This window comes from Cnephaeus nilssonii (genome assembly GCF_951640355.1).
Source record: "Cnephaeus nilssonii genome assembly, chromosome: 14".
Taxonomy (NCBI): domain Eukaryota; kingdom Metazoa; phylum Chordata; class Mammalia; order Chiroptera; family Vespertilionidae; genus Cnephaeus; species Cnephaeus nilssonii.
This window is the reverse complement of record NC_137085.1, coordinates 18,500,904-18,523,962: the sequence shown is the minus strand read 5'-3', so window position 1 is coordinate 18,523,962 and position 23,059 is coordinate 18,500,904. Positions and strand designations below refer to the sequence as shown.

Here is a 23,059-nt window from a genome sequence, read left to right as displayed (position 1 = left end):
TACCAGCAGTGTAACGTCGGTCAAGTTACTTACATTTCTTGTGCCTCAGTTTCCTCATCTGTACTTTGCAGATAATAACAATAACCTAACTAAGCAGGTTTTTCTGCTGCATGCAAATATATTTTTTAAATATTTTTTAAAATTTTATTGATTTTTTACAAAGAGGAAGGAGAGGGATAGAGTTAGAAACATCAGTGAGAGAGAAACATCGATCCGCTGCCTCCTGCACACCCCCTAGTGGGGATGTGCCCACAACCAAGGTACAGGCCCTTGACTGGAATCAAACCCGGGACCCTTCAGTTCACCGGCTGAAGCTCTATCCACTGAGTCAAACCAGTCAGGGCTCTGCTGCAAATATTTAATGAATTCATATAGGGAAAATGCTTAGAGTGGTACCCGACAAGTAGTAATTACTCATTACCATTATCAGGATGAGTTCAAGGAACTTTTAACACATTTCTAGAATATGTCTGTCAAGTGGGTAAACCAATTATAATAAAATTCAACATGTCAGTCTGAGCTGTGAATTAAAACAGGTCATCATCTTTGCAGAGGCTGAGAAGATAGGACAGGGGATTCGGGAAAATTGTGACCTATAACCAATAACCACACAACTCTATCGGAGCCACGAAGGGGGTGATAATGTCCTGGGGAGAGGAACAGAACAGTACCTACTTGATGCTGTGCTGTTGGGAGGATAACATTATGAGTGGTTAAAGAACAGCGCTGATGATAATATGGAGAGGGGACATTATTGAAAACAGATGTCTGCAGATTCCCTCTGAACACACTGGATAGAGTTCTTTCCAGAGGTGGTGTGTGCTTCCTTGACCAGATTTAGGGGGGTGGGGGGAGGAAGGCAGGGATTCACACCTATCTGAGATTCTACTCAATATTTTATATTGCCCCCAGGAAAAAGTGGTCTGAAGTGTGAATTACTATTCACCCCTGTTATAATCTATCATTTAAAAAGTCAAGCATTCACTGAATAGTCCTTTGAGAAGATGTTATAACTATTCTTGTTTTAGTTAGAAAAGAAATCGGAGAAGTACAATGCTATACTAAAATAAAAACACTAAATAATTAAACATATATCTTTTCAAGAACTCTAAAGTTATAATGAATACCCATTTCTAGGTCTTGTAGCAAATAGAAAGTCAAATAAGATTTGATCTCTACCCTCAACAAGCAGAGGGGAAACAGACTTCACCTGAACAGTAAGTACTAGGAAAGAGCTATGTACCCAGTTTCCTTATCTAATTAACTATTTCTCCACAGTATTAATAAACACTTTGGGAAAATAGCAAATGCATGAATACAGATTCTGAAATAACTACACTTCTGTCTACTAAATTCTGATATTGGGTCCTATGCCTTGAAACTATAAAAGAGAAAATTTCAAAAGAGCAAAAAGTGAAAGGAAATGGGGAAAAGTCACTGGTGCTCTCTGTGTTTGTGGACTACTCAATGCTGGTCCATGTGTGTGTTCTTTGGAGAATTCACCAACTTTCTCAGATCCCATGTCTAGCAGGACACACAACTTCTTACTCCTGGAGCTGTCGCACTTAGTGGGCGATACATTCGTTATTTCCCATGGTTCTCCTTCACACATGGAAAACCCTGGCTTTGCCAAAAGTTGGTAGTGCAGGCTTCCTCCTTTCTGCCTACAACAGCATACACTGATGATGCCCCCATCCCCATATCCCAGCATCTGTGCCTCTTTTTCTGAGGACTTTTTTTTTTGGGGGGGGGGGTGCCTAGAGAACATTCCATCCACTTGAAGGGAAGGTGGGAGTGACAGAGAGTGAATACCCTCCAGAGAGCAACTCTCAACAGTGACTGATGGAAGTTAGTCTCTAAATAATCCCAAATCCCTCTCAGTTGTCATAATTCTAAAGTTTGAATTCTAGACTGGTTTCCCATCTTCCCCCTTGGGGTTAAACACCAGTTACTTTTTCTGCTCTTGGTTCTCTTGTCTCACTGTCCTATCAATGTTTAGTGGGATCACCTCCCAAATAAAGTACTTGGACTTGAATCCTCATCTTAGGCTCTGCTTCTAGAAAAATCCAAAGCGGGACACTGGCCCTGTCCTGGCTGGCTTTATCTCCATTAAATAGGCACAGGGGCAAACCAAGTCTTCCGCCCCCAAAAAACTGCCAACTAGTATAGAGATAGCTGGTCTCCCACTGCTTAGCTGCTGGAAGAGGAAAGCTCTCTTGGAGATTCGGGAGGGATTCACCCTTCAGTATGAGCACTGCTCTCCCCAGAGATCCCAATGTCTGCTCTGTTTCTCTGTCTCTGCCTCTTGCTCCCCAGACATGGGGTGGTACAAACTAGAGCAGGATGATGGGTGGGGCCTGTTCTGCACATTGTCTGTGACCTCAGAGGGAATGCACAGTCTCAGTTGTTGGCGGCTCTCTTTAAATGTGCGCTACTCAGTGCTTCTCAGTTGAAGCCATGGGTCCTGGTGCCAACTCTGGGGCAACAGAGGAAGTCACATATAACATCCTGTTACAGATGAGTATTTAACATGCAAACTTTTACTGCTGATTAGATACAAACAGCCTACACTTTGGTATCTTTATTGCTAGGACATTCCAACAATAACTGCCTGAAGCCATCACTTTTGGAGCAACGTTTAAAAGCCAGGCATGCATATTTTGTAGGAAATAGTGACTAAAAAGAGAGAAATCTTGGCTGGGAATAGCACTGTGAAAAACACAAACAAATAAACAAATGAAAATTGCTTAATTTCTTTCAAAGTCCATATTAGATTCATCTGGAAAGGTAAAGCCTATAAAATTGGATTAAAATGAGGCCTTACTTGCAGGTATGACTCAAATGGTGTAAGTCAAAATGAGTGAGCCTAGTTGAAAGAGATGCCGATATCAAAATACACTATCAAACAACACTTTGGGATGTGCCTGAACCCTCTCGATCAACAACAGCAAAGAGGCTGCCTTTTACTGCTGAGGACAAATATCACACTAAGAAATGAAGCTTGAATGCTACAGATGAATTAATTGTAGAAATGGGTCCTTTACGGCAATTATTTCATTTACATGTGATAACATCAGTGGGTTAGAGCACATCTTTCTTCCCCAAGATTGTTCTCTGATGAGTATTACCAGGGAGAGTGAGAGAGACTGAGAAACCACTGGGTCAGCATCGCTCTCTGTGAGACAAGCCAAAGGAAGCCACGTTCTCCTGACCTCTTATCAAGGTGATAGTCAGTTACTTCCACCCTCTGCAGCCTCTGTGTCTCCTCCTGGCCAGTTGTCTGGGCTCCTTTCCTCAGTGAATACCCACAGGTAGCCTGGCAAGCAGTGAAACAACCACTACCAACTGTGTGCAGTTTGTGTGTGTGTGTGTGTGTGTGTGTGTGTGTGTGTGTGTGTGTGTGTGTGTGTTTCTGCGCGCTAACGCAGTTTTTTATGTGACTCTGGATTCTCAAGAACCAGTGTGACACTAGAAGAGAGGAGAGTGAGTACCATGGGCTAGGGGGTCAGTGATTTCCCAGCACACATTTCTCACATCCTGGAGGACTCAATGCTAAAGCCCTTGGCATTGGACAAAAAAAGGTTGAAATTGTTTCATTTCAATTTCCTGATAAGAAACTAAAGCATCATTTTATTTCCTAAACAGAGCTGTATTGTGGAATAGAATTCCAAAGTTCTCAGGAATATTTAAGATAAAACCTGAGATGTAAAAGGATTGTTATACTGGAGACCAGTCACTTCAGGCTATGCCTTCAGGTGCCCCAAAGATATGTCTTCAATCACCTTCCCAGGTAGACAGCAATGCTTCACTTCCTAGTAGGCAATACATGGTCATTACAACTAATTTTCCAAATTAGTTATTAGCAGAAGAAATGGATATACTTAAATAGGTAAATATACTGCCTGTAGATAACTACCATTAACATTTTGAAAATTTTCTTCCCAGCTTATTTTGAGTGCATATATTTTATATTATGAAACTGGACTTCTATGGATAGTTTTACATACTGACAGTAAACACACACAGCTTCAGCTCACTGAATATGTCGTTTGGACAATTTACTATGTCATTAAACAGTTTTTAGGATGTGATTTTATTGAGTACAACATATGCCAGGATGGATATATTTTTATTTGATTAAAGTTGGAACTTGTGGTTGCTGCTTCTAGCTTTTTGGGGAGTTACCCTCTAGTCCCCTTACATCCTCCAGCCCCTGCACTTCCTTTTCTCACTCATTTCTCCCTCTTCCCCTGCAGAGGAGGATTTCCTCAGCCCTCCCGCTCCCCTTCTCTTTGGCCGTTTGCTGCCCAGGAGAGCCTGTTTCACAGAGCCAGGCTCCAATGCGCCCAGCACCGCCTGTTCCTGGGAAGGCCAGTCACTCTCATTTAGAGAGTCAGTATTAGGAAGCTGTGCAGCAAAAGCCACATTCTCCATCACCAATATCATCATTGATTTTTTAAAATCTGTATTCTGCATTATCAACAGTATACCCAATAACCAGGTACAGTATAGTGGGAATTATATAATGAAGGCAATTAGGAGCGTTTCAGCAGGAATTAAGAAAGTAGTGCATAGAACCCATAACCCTCAAAATATATTTTATATAATCCATCAGGAACTTACAACTTGAAAAATGTCCACCTTGGACTTTGCTTTGTAAATGACTAAGTCAATTTATTAAATAATTAACCTTATTTAATAAATGACTCAATCATGTAGTACGTCCTGCTAAAAAACTTTCTTCAAAATGTTTATATTAATCTTATAGGAAGTTATATTTCCTTAATTTTGAATGGCATCTTCACATGAAAGAAGGTAGCTATCACTAATTTAACAGGTATAGTAATTATAACCTATCCTGATGTTCAAAGCTTCCACACGTACTTGAGCTATGAAAGAAATGTGCCCTGGATTTGAAAAATCTCTGTTGCAAAACTCTTTACGCAAATAAAACAGCAACTGCTTGAATTACCTCATGAGAAACACAGATAGCAAAGAAGATGACTTCTTTCTAAACCTTTTCATAAAGGTTGATAAGATAATGCACTTACTCGCATATTACAGATTTTTTCCCCACTGTCATTCACGTCAAGGGAAATATTGTAACCACACACGTGGAGGACAACAGCTCTCACAGAGCATTCCTATTCACAATCGGCCTCCAAGCCTACAGCAGGTTACTGTGTAAAGCAGACTCTCTGCCAGAAGTCCACTCTTCATATGGCCTAAATAGAGAACAATCTTTTAAAAATATATATATATATTTTTATTGCTTTCAGAGAGGAAGGGAGAGGGAGAGGGAGATAGACACATCAATGATGAGAGTCATTGATCAGCTGCCTCCTATACGCCCCACACTGAAGATCGAGCCCACAACCCGGGCATGTGCCCTGACTGAGAATCAAACCGTGACCTCCTGGTTCATAGGTTGATGCTCAATGACTAAGTCACACCAGCCAGGCAAGAGAACAATCTAAATTCATTTTACTGCAGAGGTCTCCTAACCTGAGCACTTACCCAGGAAAAGCCAAAGAACCAGGTTGTCCTGAAAAATGTCATGTGGCTTTGTGTGATTAGCAAGGAAACATCAATTTTATTTTGTAGTGTGCATTTCCCCCATCACTCTCGGTATACTCTTTCATTCAGGAGTGAATGCCTTGTTATTTAGAAGCTTCTGGCTTCTGGGAAACTAACATAGGAAGCCTCTGTTGCCGAGTTGAAGTGGACTGCTCTGGAACTTGGATAGTTTTACTAAAGAAGTATAATATAGCACAAGGACTAAGGTATTTTTTACTTAGGCAAAGCCTGGCCCTTCCATCTTGAGCAGTCCCAAGCCACCGCCCTTGATGGAAGAAATGAAGTGGGATTTCCAAACATTTCCTTGGTTAGATAGATGTTCTTCCTAACACACTGGTATGGCAAGGACCACTCCTCACTTCCTCAGCATCCATCCTTGTGTTTCTCTTTAGCAATAAAGCCATGAAACTAAAGGTTGGGATGAGACCGATTTTCCTCCAATGAGAGCTACATGGAAGTATTGTGTGATTGCCAGAGAGTCCTTAAAGAAGGATGTGACTGTCTTTGCCGGTTCCTCCTTCCTGGGGCCTGGAAGAAGCATTCATAGTGCCCAATATAAAGTGTGCTGTTTAGGAAGGCAATTTATAAATTCATGTTGGGAGAAAAGCCAAGAAGATAAGGCATTACAAAACACTCATTCCCTGGGAAGGAAACCCTGAAGAACTTTCTGTTAATTTTGTAAAAGTTTTTCATGTAATTAAGTTCCAGGTGCTAAATCTTTCCCCATTATATTGATTGTGTCTCTGAAAAAAATAAACCTTTGCCAACTACAGATTTATTCTTTAGTCTTTGCACCTTTGCTGAATGCTGGGATGATGTCTAAAAAGCAAAGGTCTACACTGCAGTTTATCTATTCAAATAAAGTGTGATAATAGTGTCCACACATATACTCCCCATCAAGTGGTACAATCCCGACACTAAATAAAGCAACATAGTTATCCCTTTTCTTTAGTTTCTCACATGTGCTGAAAGATAACAGTAAATTTGGCATGGGTAAAGGAAACTCTACATCTTGAGATTTTACATCAGAGGAGTAAGGTATCTGAATTGTGATGGGTACTGTGTATCTGCAAGCATGTGTCTGTGTACTTCTATGTGTTTGTATGTTTGTCTGCCTGTGTTTGTATCTGTGCATAATTGTGGGGGCATTCAGTTTCAAATGGAAAAGATCTGAAAAACTAATTTTTCTGGAGAAAGTAATTAATAACCTCCAAAATGTCTCTAGGATTTTCCATTTCTCCTAAAGGCCAGATCACAGTCAGTTCCAATATTAGCATTCTGCCCACACATGGGAATCTGATGAACTGCCTCACTTCCATGATATATAGGTTTCATATTCAAACCCAAACTAGGTATATAGCTTACCATTCTCAAACTGATTCTGCGATGAAACAAGCTTGCCTGATCTCTATGGAAAAATCCATATTCAAACCTCCACCAATGCCATTTCTAAACACTGGTCATCTTCTATCAATTTTCTCCAAGCATATTTTAATTATTCCTAAGCGTGCTCAACAGAGGTTTGGAAAAGTTACAATAAAGACATGTCAGCTTCCAGGTTAGACAGGGACTGAGTCCAGCTGCATCTGCTCAGAACCCAACCAAAATGAGAAAAGCAAAATAAAATCCAGGGCAAGTTCAGTTCACACAAACTTTTGAGAAGTCTTCGCTTGTTAGATTACACATGGATCCAGACTAAAGAAAGGCACTGGGAACCTTGCTGGCAGTTCCACTTTCCAAGACAGGATGTAATATTTGGAAGGAAGAGGCTGAAGACAGAGTAGGTCTTGAGGCGAGCAGTGCATACCCGACTCATTACCCATTTAACTGTTTTGGATCAACAGTACTCGGAGGCCCCCGACAAACCTGGCCAAACCAAACAGAGGAGCTAGTAGATGGCAAGTTTTCCCCTGATGCAGAGGTTCTTCTCTGATGGAGTGGGCAGAGACACCAGGAAGAAGGCCAGGCATGGGGACCTCAGGAGCACTTGGAGTGGACACCAACAGAGAAATGGGTCTGCAGAACTGAACCCTGCCTGGCGCAACTACTTCGATAAACAGAGAGCATCTTTCAGGAATTAGTTCAGCTTTGAAAGGCAAAAGTCTTTCAAACCTTGTAAGAGACCAGAAATGAACAGATAAAAAGAAAGTTAGATTCAATAGATTGATGAAAGGATAGATGCTATCACAAACAAAATTAAAAGGCAAGTGAAACACCGAGAAAAAATATTTCCCTCGTATGTAGCAGCAGATGGTTGATATTACGAAGATTTAAAGAGCATTTGCAAATAAGTAAGAAAAATAACCACCCTCGAATAAAAAAATAGATAATAATCCCAAAATATTTTAATGAGTATCCAAAAAAGAGTTCTATATGACAAATAATATATAAAAAAATGTATTCAGCCTCACTGGTAAAGAAATGCAACTTACAATGGGACTCACTTGCCCGGCCAGAGTGGCTCAGTTTATTGAAGTGTCATTCCATGCACCGAAAGGTTGAGGGTTCAATTCCCAGTCAGGGTACATACCTGGGTTGCAGGTTTGATCCCGTTGGGGAATGTACAGAAGGCAACTGATCAATGTTTCTCTCTCACATCACATTGATGATGTTGTTTTCTCTCTCTCCCTTCCTCTCTCTAAGCATGTCCTCAGATGAGTATTTTTTTTTAATGTGACTCAATTTTTTTTTACATATAAAGTTGGGGAGGCATATTTAAATGATACTAACCTGTTCTGTCTAGGTACTGATCCTAAGAGTACAATTTGCTACCAATTTTCTGTAGAGAAACTTGGCACACGTATCAAAGTCCTTAGAAAATGGGCATACTCTTTGATGCAATAATACCTACCACTTTAGAAATTTGCATTAAGGAAATTTTTAGAGACTTGGACAAAGAGTTAGTCACACAGCATTGTTTGTAACAGCCTAAATATATAATAATCAGTAATTGCATGATAAAAATAAATACAATTCTACAGTGGAATTCTGTGTGACTATGGAAAAGCGATAAAGTAGATGTGTATTTCTTATTATGGGAAAAGACTGAAAATATGGTGGAAAAAAATCAAATTACAAAAGAAGATGTACAGTGCAATCCTTTTTGGTAAACATCATGTATGTACAATAGGTGTACATGCACAAAAACATACTTATTAACTAGACAACTGTAAAAAGTCAAGAAGGGTATGTACCAAAGTATTATAGTGTACTTTCAGAAACTTTTTCTGATTATTTTACACAATAAACACTTAGTTTCAATAAAATGTATTTTAAAAAAAAGAAAAACAAATGAACTAGAGACTTCAACAAGCATGCAGCTACTGAAGACAGTAAAAAAAAAACAATGTTTCTATACAAAAAAATGTTTAAATTTTAATTTGAAAAGATGTCATTCATAATTGCAGTATTGAATAGAATATATTTAGGTCTGAATTTTGAAAATATATGCAGGACTTAATTATTAGAAATCTATAACTTTACTGAAGGGTATAAACTGGTTATAAGTGGATAAGCCATATTTTTGATGTGGAAAGACTACTATTGTAAAATATAAATAATCCCCAAGTTAACAATTTTTATATTGAAATTAAAATCCTGGATGGTTTCATTTGGAATATGTGAAAATGAGATAAAATTCTATTAAGTAAATAAATACATAAGAGTTGATTTTTTAAAAATAGATGAGAAAAAGGAGAATTTTCAGTACCAGATATTTAAGTATACTATAAAGTTATAATAATTAAATCATATCTGCAAAGCTTAAAAATAATAGAAAACCTAAAGTTAATAGCAAACCAGGAGGAAATCAAATTCCCCGTGAGTAGTTAGAGCATGATAAAAGTGCTACTCAATTAAATTGGAAAAGGATGAATGGCTATTAAACAAATGTTGCTGAGACAACTGGTTAACCATTTATTAAAAGTAATATTAGACATATTTGTCATACTATACACTAAAATAAGTTTTTGGTGACTTAAACTGTTAAATGGAAAACTACTTATACAATTTGGGAAATGGGAATACCATTCTAAGAATATAAGCGAATATAGGTTCTTAAGAACAAAGTTTGATAGATTTAAATATATAAAAACTCAAATCATCTATCTACCAATACTGCAATGAACCAAAGTGAAAGACAGTAAACTGGAAAAACATGTACATCATATACAAAAAAAAGTTACCAGTCTTACTATATAAAGAGCTTCTACAAATCATTAAGGAAAAAAACACATTCCATTATTGTAAAATGGGCAAAACTTATGAGCAGAAAAAATACAAATGCCCAATAAATGTACTGAAAAATGTTCATCCTCAATAAAACTAAAAAAAAAAAAAATGATTTTGCTAAAATGGCACCTCTAATCTCCTACCAAATTGGCAAAGATATTAAAAATAATAGTACATGTTATATTGGTGACCATGTGGCAAACTTACTGCTGTGATACTGTACTGGTGGTAATGTACATTTATACAGCCCTCCAAGGGAGAATGGACAGTATGTATCAAGAAATTCATAAATTTTCCTATCCTTTCATTCAGAAACTTTATAGGAATTCTTCCTAAAGGAGTAAAAGGGGTCCAAAAATACATGTGTTTACTATGACTTAGCTAATAAAAGAAATCTGTGTCCAACAATAGTGACAGGTAAAATAAGTTATGACACAGGTATTCAATAAAATAGTATGAAACTAACACAGATAAACAACATATCTATATTATATACATGGTAAAATGTATAGCATTTCATGATATAACAAATGAAAAATGTAGGCTACAGCACAGCCAGACACCAATTTGGTTAGAAGTATGTACAGATGTGATACTGGGCAAATGTTCAACACTATGTAAACAGTGGCTTTTTAAGGGTGATGGGATTACAGGCTTTTTTTTTTTCTTTTCCTCCTTTCTTTTTCATGATTTCCACAAACACTGGCATGCTATTATGTGTCAAATACTTCTATATATTCCAAATTTTCTTCAACTGAATATGTATTACTTTGTAGTCAAAGTTAAATTTTGTAAAAGCCCATCATCTAAGCCTGACTTCCTCTTCCAGATACTAAGAATCCTGCAAAGGTCGCAGAGGGTATGCAATGAAATGCATATTGAAAGCATAAACGGCGTATAAGAAAACTGGGGACATATGCACTCCATGTCTGATCTTTAGAGACATTTCATAAGACACACTCACCTGTTCCAGCTGAAGCACGGTCTGTTCTTACAAGTGTGAATAGGACAGCATCTTAAAGACACCTTCCCAATGGGGTCCTCAAAGATGACCACTTAATGCGGCCTAACATCCAGGCAAGCATTTAAAATCCGTTATCCCATGGGACCCCCACAACAACAGGAAGGTAGCATGATGGATTGATTTTGTGCAGGGGAACACTAGACTTAGGTGGCTTGTGGCTTGCCCAAGGTAACAGCTGGGCAGGCGGTGGTGGGTGGGAAGGGCCCGGGATGTGGGGAGCGGGGAAGTGGGGAAGCGGGGGCTGGGTTCCGCGGAGGGGCGGGTGCCTTACCGCGGCTTGCTGGAAGGCGCCCTTGGTGTAGGTGCCACCACCCCGGTAGGTGATGGCGGGGATCTCGCGGCTGAGCAGTGCGCACTTGTGCTGGTGCGCGCGGCGGGAGGAGATGTAGTCAACGCGCGGCACCACGTTGTTCTTGGACGAGAAAGTCACGATGGCCACGCGCGTGGCCGTGGGCACCACGGGGAAGTCGGACAGCAGCTTGCGGACGAACTTGAGCTCGCTGAGGAAGTTGGCTTGACCCACGCTGGACGACTCGTCCACCAGGAAGACGAGCTCCAGGCGCTCGCTGAGCTCCCGCAGCCGCCGCACGCGCCGCCGGAACGCCTGGCCCAGCCGCTCCACTTTGCTCTCGGGCGCGTCCTCGCTGGGCGCGGGCGGCGCGGGCAGCCTCCCCGGGGCCCCCGCGGCGGTCTCGGGGAAGAGGCGGAAGCTGAAATTGCGGGACGGGGACGTCTGCTGAAAGGTCGACCAGCCCGAAACGAGCGCCAGACCCCAGCAACAAAGGGCCAGGCGCGGCCACATCGCGCTGGAGACGGAGCGGCTGCCCCGCAGCTCAGGCGGCGACCCTGGCGCGGAGACGCTCGGCGGCCGGGCTCGCGGAGGGGCGTGCGCGGCGCGGGGCGCGGGACGGCGGCCAGGAGCCTTACCGCCCTTTCATCTGACACTGGGGACACAATCCAGACTCCTCCGGCAGCGGGGGGCCTCGGGAGGAAACGGCGCGCCCTCTTTACCCCCTCCCCGTCTTTTTTCTCCTCTCTCCTCCTCCTTTCTCTCCCTGAAGCCTATAAAATGTTTGAAGGAAAGGGGGCAGTCAAGAAAAATCTCCCGCTTGCCTCCTTCTCTCCCTCCTGCGCTGTCTCGCTCCCCCCCCTGCCCTCTCCTGCCTCTATCTCTGCCTCGGTCTCTCTCCTCCCCCTCTGGTTCTTCTCCCGGGATCCAGCCAGAGGCTAGGAGATTCCATGACACCAGAACCCGCGCGTCTGTCAGGCTGTCAACATTCCCGCAGCAAGCGCACCAGCGCCCAAGGCCTGATTGATCCCACATGTCTGGCAGGAGCCGCAGAGGAATTCACTGGAGATGGATCCAGATACCGAGAGTGCCACAGTAATTGGAAACACTTTGTAGAGGAAAACACACACACGGACCGGCCAGGGAATTGAAAGCATCCTTTGAAAACTGCTTGCTCACCTTTTGCGTCTTTTTTCTCCCCCTCAGTGCCCCAAAGTCTTCACCAAATACATGTTTGACTATACTGGGGGCGGGGGGGTGGGGGGTGGGGGTTTCTAGGCCTTGGTGTGTGTGAGTGCAGACTCTTGAGGGCGCCCTCAGATCACACCATATATGGGGTGTCTCTGCCCCACTGGGATGATTTGTCCTGGTGCTTCAGTCATGCATTTACTTATTCATCCTTTTTTTTCCATTCAACAAATATATTTTTAAAATTTATTGGGGTGATATTGGTTTATAGGACCATATAGGTTTCAAATGTACATTTCTATGATACATATATTGCATTGTGTGCTCACTATCCAAAGTCAACAAATATTTTTGAGTGCCTATTATGTGCCAGGACACTGGGTATAGGAGGAGGAACAAAAATTGACATGGATCTTGTCCTCACAGAATTTATAGGGTAATGAGCAAGGTGGCCATTAGCCAGATATTCCACAAATAATATATATAATCACAACTGACCGTTCTAAGTGCTATGAAGGAAAGTTTAGGTAGACAAACTTGACCTTGGAGAAGCCTGGGAAGCCTTCTCCGAGGACATGACGTTTGTGTGCTGAACTCTGAAGAATGAGTTGGCGTCCCTTTTCCCCAGCCCCCTTCAGGTGCTCATGGTTTGTTTCAACATGTGAGATGCCTTTGAATGATACTCAGCAAGTAGCTACTTTGAAACAAGTTGCACCTGGGAGTGCAGCAAGCTCCTAAAGGGGGTGGTGCTTGTGCAAGAAAGAGCACACTTTGCGTAAGAGGTGGAGTCTTTGGTTAAGAGATTCCAGATAGGAGTCAGGAGTCCTGTGTAGATAAGCCTCTGCCGTTATAAAAACCACCTGAACTCAGTCACTTCCAATCCTTGGCTTCAGTTTTACATCTATTTCGTGATGGAATTCACTGATCTCAGTTTCCTGTCTCTAATATAAGATGATTTAATTGCATCTATATTTAATGAAATACCTTCAGTGAGAGATAGCACAGTGTATTGGTTGAACTGTTAGGGTTCTGGAATTTCTTTGCCTGGGATGAAACCTGGGCTCTGCCATTAACTAGCTGTATGAACGTGACATCAGTTTGCTCATCTATAAAATGGATTAATAGTAATAGCATATTAAGAGTTATTGTGAGGATTTAATCATAAAAACAAAGTTCTTAGGACAGTGCTTAGAATAAATGCTGGTTGCTATTTTGCCACCTTTAATCATGAATACTCTTCAAATCCTTATTTTTTCTAACAATACTTACAGACTATCTACTGTGCCAGAAAGTCAAATACTGACAATTTAAAGATGAGTAAGACTCAGTTCCAGTCCTCCTGAAGTTCAAGGGCTATCATAAGAGAACACTGATTTGCAAGCAATTACAAAGCAGTAGGATGGCTGCAAGAATGGAAAAAGGGAAGCAAGATCTAAATCTTCCTGGGGAATGAGCGAGATCTCATTTGAGTCGAGACTTGGAAAAAGAAAACTTTTTGTACAAATTTCATCTGCTCTGTGTTATTCTAACATATCACCAAGCACAAATGTTTCAGGACTCTTATGTGCCAGGCACCATGGCAACTACTATGTGTACTCCCTCATGTGTTCCCTACAAAAACCCAAGGAGGTAGATAATTACCTTAAGACTCTTTGGTTGCAAGGAATAGATACCCAACTTCTTGTGTAAAGAAAAAAGGGATTTCTTGGTGCATGTAACTACACTGGAGAAAAAGCAGGGATAGACTGATCTCAAAAATGCCAATGGAGGAAAAAAAAGAGAGAGAGAGAGAGACATATGCACTACTATTTGTAATACTTCAAACAATAAAATTTTTTTTAAAAAAAAAGGCTTAGAAAAGGAAATCAAGAACTACTTAGGTCTTGTATTTTTCTCTTGCTTCTGCTTTTCTTTGCATGTTAGATTTAGTCTCTGTCTTCAGATTTATGATCTGAGAAGGAGAGATTCTTTCTCACGAGGTCAAGTTAAAAAATATTAACACAAACTACCACCAGCAGCAATAGCACCACCACCACCATCTTAAAGAAGCCCCACTAGAGCAGGCCTGGGCTGTATGCCTATTCCTTAACCCAGACTGGGGTTGAGGGGATGGGGCATTATAATTGTCCTAATTTAGGTCAGACACTCACTGTGGCAGAGACACCTAGTCACCTACCTACCACATCTGATTTCCCTTCCTGAACAGCAATGGAGCTCCTAAGTTTTAGCTGGGCACAGTGGTGCCTGAAAGAAAAACTACGTATCTCAGCCACCCTTGCAGATGGATGTGGCCATGGAGCTAGGTTCTGGGCAATGACATGTAAGTACTGGTTTTGTGTGGCAGCTTCCAGGAAACCCCTTTAAAAGGCAGCTGCTATCTTTTATCTGTTGTCTCTTCCTTTTTCCCCTTACTCGATCTTTCCACCCGGAACTTGAATGTGGTGCAGAATGCTAGCAGCTATTTTGGACCGTGAGACTGAAGGTCACATTCTAGGGATGGGTGAGTAATAAACTGGAAAGAGCCTGGGTTCCTGCAGACCTCAGAGAGCAGAACCACTAGACCCATCTCAGATGGCCAATCTACCCCTTTTATTTTGAGTTTTACTGTCACATTCAGCCAAACTTGATCCTGACTAATAAACCCACTTCTGTAGCCATGGAGGGTACACTCTCAATATATGCTTTCATGAATGCTACAGCACAGCAAAGGGGACAGAGTTTCTCACTGTCTCCTGAAGTTACCCCCGAAGCGACACAGATCACTTCTGTTCCATTTTACTGACCAAAGAAAATTACATGGCCATGTCTAACCCCCAAGGAAGTAGGGAACAACAATCCTACCATATTCCCAGAAAGCAAAAAGCGAGAAATATTTGGTGAATGCCACAAATAATTACCATACTGGGTCACATAACAATGGGAAGACAGTTGAGTTCAAAAAGCAAAGTAGAGGCAAAACCCTGGGAAGCTAAGTCTGGCCTAACGTTTTGGAGGTTCCTATTGAAAGATTTAGAAATCAGTTTCTACAAGGACTTTCTGATCTTTAGTTTGGAACAGTACGTTTATTTACTATGTAACCATGCTATTCTTACATATAACCATAGTGAGTTATAGTGCCTGATTCTAGCAAGAGTTTGTGATTGAATAGCTCTGGGGAAGCTTTGCCTCATCTTCCTGGATTTATAACTCCTATTGCTGAGAATAGTTCTTCCTCCAAGTTTTGCCTCCTGAAGAATCCTGTCACTTTGCAGCCTCTGCCATCACTGCTGCTGCCAAGAGATTGCCTGAAGTTTGGAAAGTGTGGAAACAGTGAGAGGAAAAACAAACACAAACACTCTCTCCTTCCCACTCTCTAAGCCTGAACTTACATGCCTCTTCTGGAGCGCTCTCTGTCTGCACCTCTGCCTACTTTTGGGTTTCGGACGATTGCATTAAGCTCTAGTGATCTTGGAGAAGAAGAAAATGGTAAACTCACTGGTGGTTCAGTGGTATTTTAAATTCTGATCTTCTTCCCCACACTACCTGCTACTATTAACTGTCCTGAGTTCTCAAATAGTGGCTCCATGCACCCTGTACAGATTTTATAGTTGTATTCCATAGGAGAGATAGGGTAGAGAATACTTATTCCATCTTACTCCGAATTAGAATCATTACTTTATATTTTAAATAATTTTATTTTCCTCCACTACTCTTTCAAGGTTTTCTGTTCACTTAAAGTTTTATATTTCTGAAGATTTACATTTTTTAGGAAATTATTTTTTAATTTAAATGTAGATATTAACATTTATTAGCATAAAGATTTAAGTAGCATACATTTTTAATTATGTGCTCCTCCATATGTAAGGTGTTATTTAATTTCTATGTTATATATTGGCAATTTTACTTTTTTTCTTTTGATTACTGTTATGGACATTTTATCTATTTTATGATTTTTAGAGAACCAACACTTAGACTCTTCGTTTTCTGATACATTAATTTACACTTTTATACTGACAATTTGTTTTGTAGTTCCTTACCTTGAAACCTTTGTTCATTTATTTTCATTTAATTTGCTTTTTAAATAAAGCTCTTGCAGATATAATTTTCTATTTACACATGAGTATTAGCTTTAGTGTTATTATTATTTTCTAAACAACCTATAGCTGGACTTTTACTTCTGCTTTGGCCCAGAAATTATTTTATTTTTGTTATTTACTTCTGCTTTGGCCCAGTGATTTATTTTATTTTTATGTTATTATTTTAACTCTAGTGCTTGTATGTTTTGTTAACCTATTTTAAAAATATATATATATTATTGACTTTTTACAGAGAGGAAGGGAGAGGGATAGAGAGTTAGAAACATCGATGAGAGAGAAACATCGATCAGCTGCCTCCTGCACACCTCCTACTGGAGATGTGCCCGCAACCAAGGCACATGCCTTGACCGGAATCGAACCTGGGACCTTTCAGTCCGCAGGCCGATACTCTATCCACTGAGCCAAACATGTTAGGGCTTAACCTATTTTTAAATTAATTCCCAAGTTTATTTTATGGAGGTCAAAGAATAGAACTATTCTTACTGAAATGTCTTGTGACCTAATATATGAATAACGTGAAACATACCATTAGATTTTTGAGAAAAGTAAGCATTTTTTGGATGTAAGATATAAATTCTTCTATCTTATAAATCAACTTTATTGTATACATTAGCCAAATGCTATATTCCATCTTTAATCTATTCCATCTGTTCATGACTGAAAGTATGTTTAATTCTGGTAAAGTTATTCTTTGACAATTTATATTTTTACTTTTAGGGTTTGCTTTTAATTTTTGTAATACATTAAATTCTATGCATAAATGTTCATAATAGTTGTATATTCTCTAAAAATAAAGATCCACTTATTAACAAAGTAATGTCATAATTTCAACAACATAATATTAGCTTTTATTTATTTAATATAGTTATTTTGAATTTTACTGTGTCTGGATGGCACTTCAACTTAATTATAATAATAATTATTAATATAAGCATCACCATCAGTATCACTATTTTCAATTTGTTTGATACTTCCATGCTCAGTCTTTTTATCCCCTTTTTCAATATGTCTCTCTTTGAGATGCATTAGATTAGATTTCTGATAAAATTAAGAGATAAATATAAATTAAATCATAATAAATCAGATGAACATGTAGATGAAAATTTATGAGATTATAGGGTAAGGAAGAATGTTGTAAGCATACAAACAAAGAAACCATGAAGAGAAACATTAATTTACTTGACCATGTAGCAATGAACACTTCTATTCATCATAAAACATTACAAACAAATTAAAAGAAAAATGACAAACTGGAAAATGGCAGAAAAAAATCTTATTATCCTTATATATAAAGCACTTTTGTAAGTCGTCTACATTAGCAAGACAATTGAAAATATGGACAAAGGGTAATGGAAAAGCAATTCACAAAAGAATAAATGTAGATGGACACCAAGCAGAAGAGAAACCATTCAACCACATGTGTAATTATGGAAATATGCATTATAACCAAAACAAGAAACTTTCTTTTTTGCATTTCATGTTGGCAAAAATTTATGAATATATCTTCAGTACCAGAACTGCCTAAGGCTGGGTTGGCAGACACAAAGCACATGTGCTTCCATTCTTCCGTCCTCATTAAGGTTCAACATTACTAATTCATCTTAGCATTCTTTGCTGCTGGACCCAGATGTGGTCTTGCAGGCCTTCTCATCAGGGAGTACCAGGTCACCACCACTAATTAATCGGGGTTGGTACTCCAGATGGAATCTATTTGCCATCTCTAAAGTTTGATGAAAGTGGAACTGTTCTACATGGTTAGTCCTTGGCAGCTTGATCCAATAGTATGATTGTTTTAAAGGTCTGATAATGATCATATCCTTTAGCTAGGAATCCTTTCTAAGGAGATCATCAGAGATGAGCACACACATTTATGTATGAGGCTGGAATTTACAGTACTAAATACAAAAGCAAAACATTGGAAATATTGGAAACATTTTTAACATATCCTAAGAGAATGGTTGGGTAAAGCATAGTAAATGCATACAAATATTTACATAGTCATTATGCTTGTTTTCAAAAATATTCAATGCTATGAACATACTCAATACACCCTGTTAAATTGTGAGGGGAGGAAAAAAACAAGTTTGTTGTTCATATTACTCAGGTAACATGAATTTTTTCAAAATGCACTAGAAAAAAATCATAAATATGTAATAATATGTTTATCTTAGGGTGGAGCAATTGCTATTGATTATTACCTTATTCATTATACTTTAAGCTACAGAATATACCTTTGTATCCATGTCTAAGTAGTGTTGGGGGTGATCATTGAGAGAATGGGACCACCAAGTGATTCGCAAGCTGGACCCAAGCATTCAGAGGCTCCTCACCCTCTCCTGTTCTTGGAATGTATGTCTGCCCACCATTCCCATAGTAGGAACTGTTTTCACAGATGAGCCTTGAGAGAAAATGTATTGTTGAGACCATCAGGACAGTATATGTGACTGACCCTTCATTAAAGCCTCTGTATAAACTTTTAAAATTCTGGCCAAGAGATGCAGGATTTTCCTGTCTTGCAGCCGCCCAAGACAAGCATCAGATGGAAGACCCCTTGTTTATTACACCTGCTACCTTCCAGTCTAGAGTGGTCTGCCTCTTCCTATGGTCTCTCTTTGCACTCCGTGTATGGGGGTCAGCTTCATATTTCACCCGGGAAATTCCTGAGTTTGTGAATCCACAAGATACATATTATGAGATACATATTTATCAATAGTATCCCATGGTTAAATAGTTTAACATTATAAACTTCCTAAAATGTCTTTGTATAATAGGAAGGTGTTTTTTCAAATTCTGGCTTTATGTGAAGAATGGTTTTCAAATATTTATTGTGGTGTACAAACCTCCTTAAAACTTAATAACTTAAAACAATCATTTATTATTGCCTTCCATGATTCTGTGGGTTAACTGGGATCAGTTGACTGGGTTTCACTTGGTTCTCATGTGATTGCAGTTAGATGGAGGCCATGGCTGGAGTCACCTAGGGGCTCAATTGAGCAGCATGTCCAGGATGGCTTCTTTGCCCATATGTATGAAACTCAAAGCATCTCCATGTGGTTCTCTAAGAGAATAGCCCAGATGTCTAATACAGTGTTCACATCTCCAAGAGGCAGGAAGCACAAGCTGCTGGCTCTGTTAAGAGTGACGACTGGAGATGGTATAGCATCACTTCCGCCATATTCTAATGGTGAAAGCAGATACAAAGCCTATTTAGATTCAAGGGGATGAGGAAATAGATTTACTTCTTTATAGGGAATTAATGAGATCACATTGCAGAAGATCATGTGGAATGAAAAATATTACTGTGGACCTCTTTGGAAAATACTCTCTGCCATTCAATATTAGAAGCAAATCTGTCACTTTTAGGACTCTCCTACCTGTTCTTCAACTTGCCAGGCTCATACCCAATGATTCTAATTCTTTATAGAGCTTTAATGTACTCAATGGGTCTGAAGCTGATATAAAAGCTAAAAATTACTTTTTATTTTACTACTTGATAAAGGACCAATTTACAGTAGCCTAATGGATCCCTTGTGGAATGTAAGTTGATCTCAGACTTACAATGTTTGCAAACTTGAACGGTTTAAAATGAGATAACAGCCCTGGCTGGTTCTCTCAGTGGTTAGAGCGTCAGCCCACAGACCAAAGGATCGCAGGTTCCATTCCTAGTCAAGGGCACATATCTTGGTTGAGGTGCAGGTTCCCCAACCCTGGTAGGGGGGCATGCTGGAGGCAACCAATCGATGCGTCTTTCTCACCTCAATGTTTCTCTCTTTCTCCCCCTCTTCCCTTCCTTCCACTCTCTTTCTAGAAATAAATGGAGAAACAATATCCTCCAGTGAAGATTTAAAAAATAATAATAATAAAATGAGGTAACATACTCCACTAACTTCTGTTCATCCTGTTAATTTGTGCTGTTTTCCTCCAGACAGATGTTTCTTACGCTTAATTTGCCTAACAATATTCAGACTAGGAAATCATCCTAGCATTAAAACGATGCACCAAACGTACCCACATTTATTTTCCAGACCCTTGGCTCTTTCTAGATCTGCCCTCCATTTTTCAACATCCTTAATTTCTATTGAACCCAGATGGAATCTACGATTGCTGAGAAAGGAAGAAAACAAAACATGTGACAGTATTTTATACTCTTCCATACTATATGGGAAAGGTCTGAAGATATATAATACTAGAGGCCCAATGTATGAAAATTCGTGCAAGAATAGGCCTTCCTTCCCCCGGCTGCCGGCACCGGCTTCCCTCCAGCACCCAAGACCCGGGCTGGCTTCCCTCCACCCCGGCTTTGTCAGGAAAGACGTCCGGAATTATGCCAGAAGGACGTCTGGTCTAATTACCATATTACCCTTTTATTATTATAGATGCTCTTAAAAAACATGCACACATGGGCATTTAGTTACGAAAGTGGTAGGCAACTTCTGAAATGTCCTCTAATGATCCTGTCTACTGATATTCATGCCTTTTTACAATTCTTTCCCTTTGAATGTGGGTTGGCCTTAATGACTAACTTCCAACAAATAAAATATGGCAAAAAGGTTGGGAAGTCACTTTCAAAATTAGGTTACACAATGTCTGTTTTCTGTTTTACTCACTCTCTTTCACTCTCTCACTCACTTTGCTGTGAGATGCCCCATGGAGAGGCCCACAGGGCAAGGAATGATATCTCTGGCCAGCAGCCAGCAAGGACCTGCAGCCTGTCAACAGGCAAGGAGTGAGCTTTGAAGTGGAACTCTGAAGCTGTCAATAGCCACATGAGTGAGCGGGGAAGCAGACCCTCCCAATGTCAAGCCTTGAGATGATTGCAGCCCTGGGCAATACCATGACGGCAACCTTATGAGACACTCTGAGCCAGAAAACCCAGCTTAGCAACACCTGGAATCCTGACCCATAGAAAATGCCAGATACTAAATGTTTGCTGTGTTAAGCCGCTAAGCTTTAGGGTAATTTGCCATGACAGCAGCAACATAGTTCCTGAATCCCATAGAGAAAGCTCAAACAGCACAGAAAGGGCTTGGAAAACTGAACTTACATTGGAATTGACATCCACAGAAGGAGAGACAAAATTTGTGGTCTGAACTTAACTGGCTTGATCGACTGCTAAAACTGAACAAAACTAAACAAAAGAAATTGACATCTCCAGATGATTTTAATAGACCTGGACTCTCACAACGTAATATTCAAAATGTTCAGGATACCACTCAAAATTACATTTAAAAAAAAAGAAAAACCTGATCACTTTTGACTGGGAAGAGACCAGCAGGGGAGGGCAGACCCTAAGATGGCCTAGATATTTGAATTATCAGAAAAAGATATTAACCCTTTGCACTCGCTTGCTTTTTCTCGATTCCTGCTACCGATGCTAACCGTGTCGAGTTACACTCGACATCCGAGTGCAAAAGGTTAAAGCAGCTATTATAAATATGCTCCATAAGGTAAAGGTGAACACTGTTAAAATGTATAGAAAAGTAGAAGTTTTGAGCAGAGAAACTATAAAAATGAATCAAATGGAAATTTAAAAACTGAAAAATTCAATAACTAAACTTTTAAAAATTACTGGAGGAGCTCAATGGCAAAAAGGGATGACAAGGGAAATACTCAGTGAACTTGAGAATAAATCTATTAAAATTATCCAATCTGAAGGACAAAGGGAAACATTAGAAATAAAAAAAGAACAAAGTCTTTGTCATCCATGACACAATATGTAAGTTCTAATATTTGTGTCACTGGAGTCCCAGAAAAGAGGAGAAATGTATTGGTGCAAATACACACACACACACACACACACACACACACACACACACACACGAGGCCTGGTGCATGAAATTCGTGCATGGGGGTGTGTGTCTCTCAGCCCAGCCTACACCCTCTCCAATCTGGGACCCCTCGAGGGATGTCCGACTTCCTGTTTAGGCCCAATCCCACTGGCCATCTTGTGGCGGCCATTTTGTGTCCACATGGGGCAGCCATCTTGTGTGTTGGAGTGATAGTCAATTTGCATATTACTCTTTTATTAGATTATAAGATAGGATAGAGGCCTGGTGCATGGGTGGGGGCCAGCTGGTTTGCCCTGAAGGATGTCCTGGATCAGGGTGGGGGTTCCCTTGGGGCATGGGGCAGCCTGGGCGAGGGGCCTGTGGTGGTTTTCAGGCTGGCCACGCCCCCAGCAACCCAAGCGGAGGCCCTGGAATCTGGGATTTATTTATCTTCTATAATTGAAACTTTGTAGCCTTGAGCAAAGGCCAGGGCGGGTGGAAAGCTTGGCTTCCTCCATCGCCAGGGAAACCCAAGCCTCCTGCTCGCTCCGTGGCCGCAGCCATTATTGTTGGGATTTATTTATCTTCTATAATTGAAACTTTATAGCCTTGAGTGGAGTCCAGGGCCCGCCAGAGTGTGCGGGGAAGCTTGGCTTCCTCCATTGCCAGGGAAACCCAAGCCTCCTGCTCGCTCCGTGGCTGCAGCCATCTTGTTTGGGTTAATTTGCGTACTCGCTCCTGATTGGCTGGTGGGTGTGACTTGTGGGTGCAGTGGAGGTATGGTCAATTTGCATATTACCCTTCTATTAGATAGGAGATATATATCTGATCTAATAGAAGGGTAATATGCAAATTGACCATCACTCCAACACAAAAGATGGCTGCCCTCATGTGGACACAAGGTGGA

The 23,059-nt window shown here is 40.3% G+C and overlaps 1 protein-coding gene across 1 annotated transcript in view; it reads right to left on the bottom strand.

Moving 5' to 3' along the window:
* The window catches only part of SVEP1 (sushi, von Willebrand factor type A, EGF and pentraxin domain containing 1), a 152,712-nt gene extending 140,662 nt beyond the window's left edge, over positions 1-12,050 (bottom strand). The window contains exon 1 of the mRNA XM_079789802.1: positions 11,103-12,050. Coding sequence (XP_079645928.1) covers positions 11,103-11,633 — 531 coding nt within the window. The 5' untranslated portion in view covers positions 11,634-12,050. The remainder of the gene's footprint in view (positions 1-11,102) is intronic.
* Positions 12,051-23,059: the final 11,009 nt, after the last annotated feature.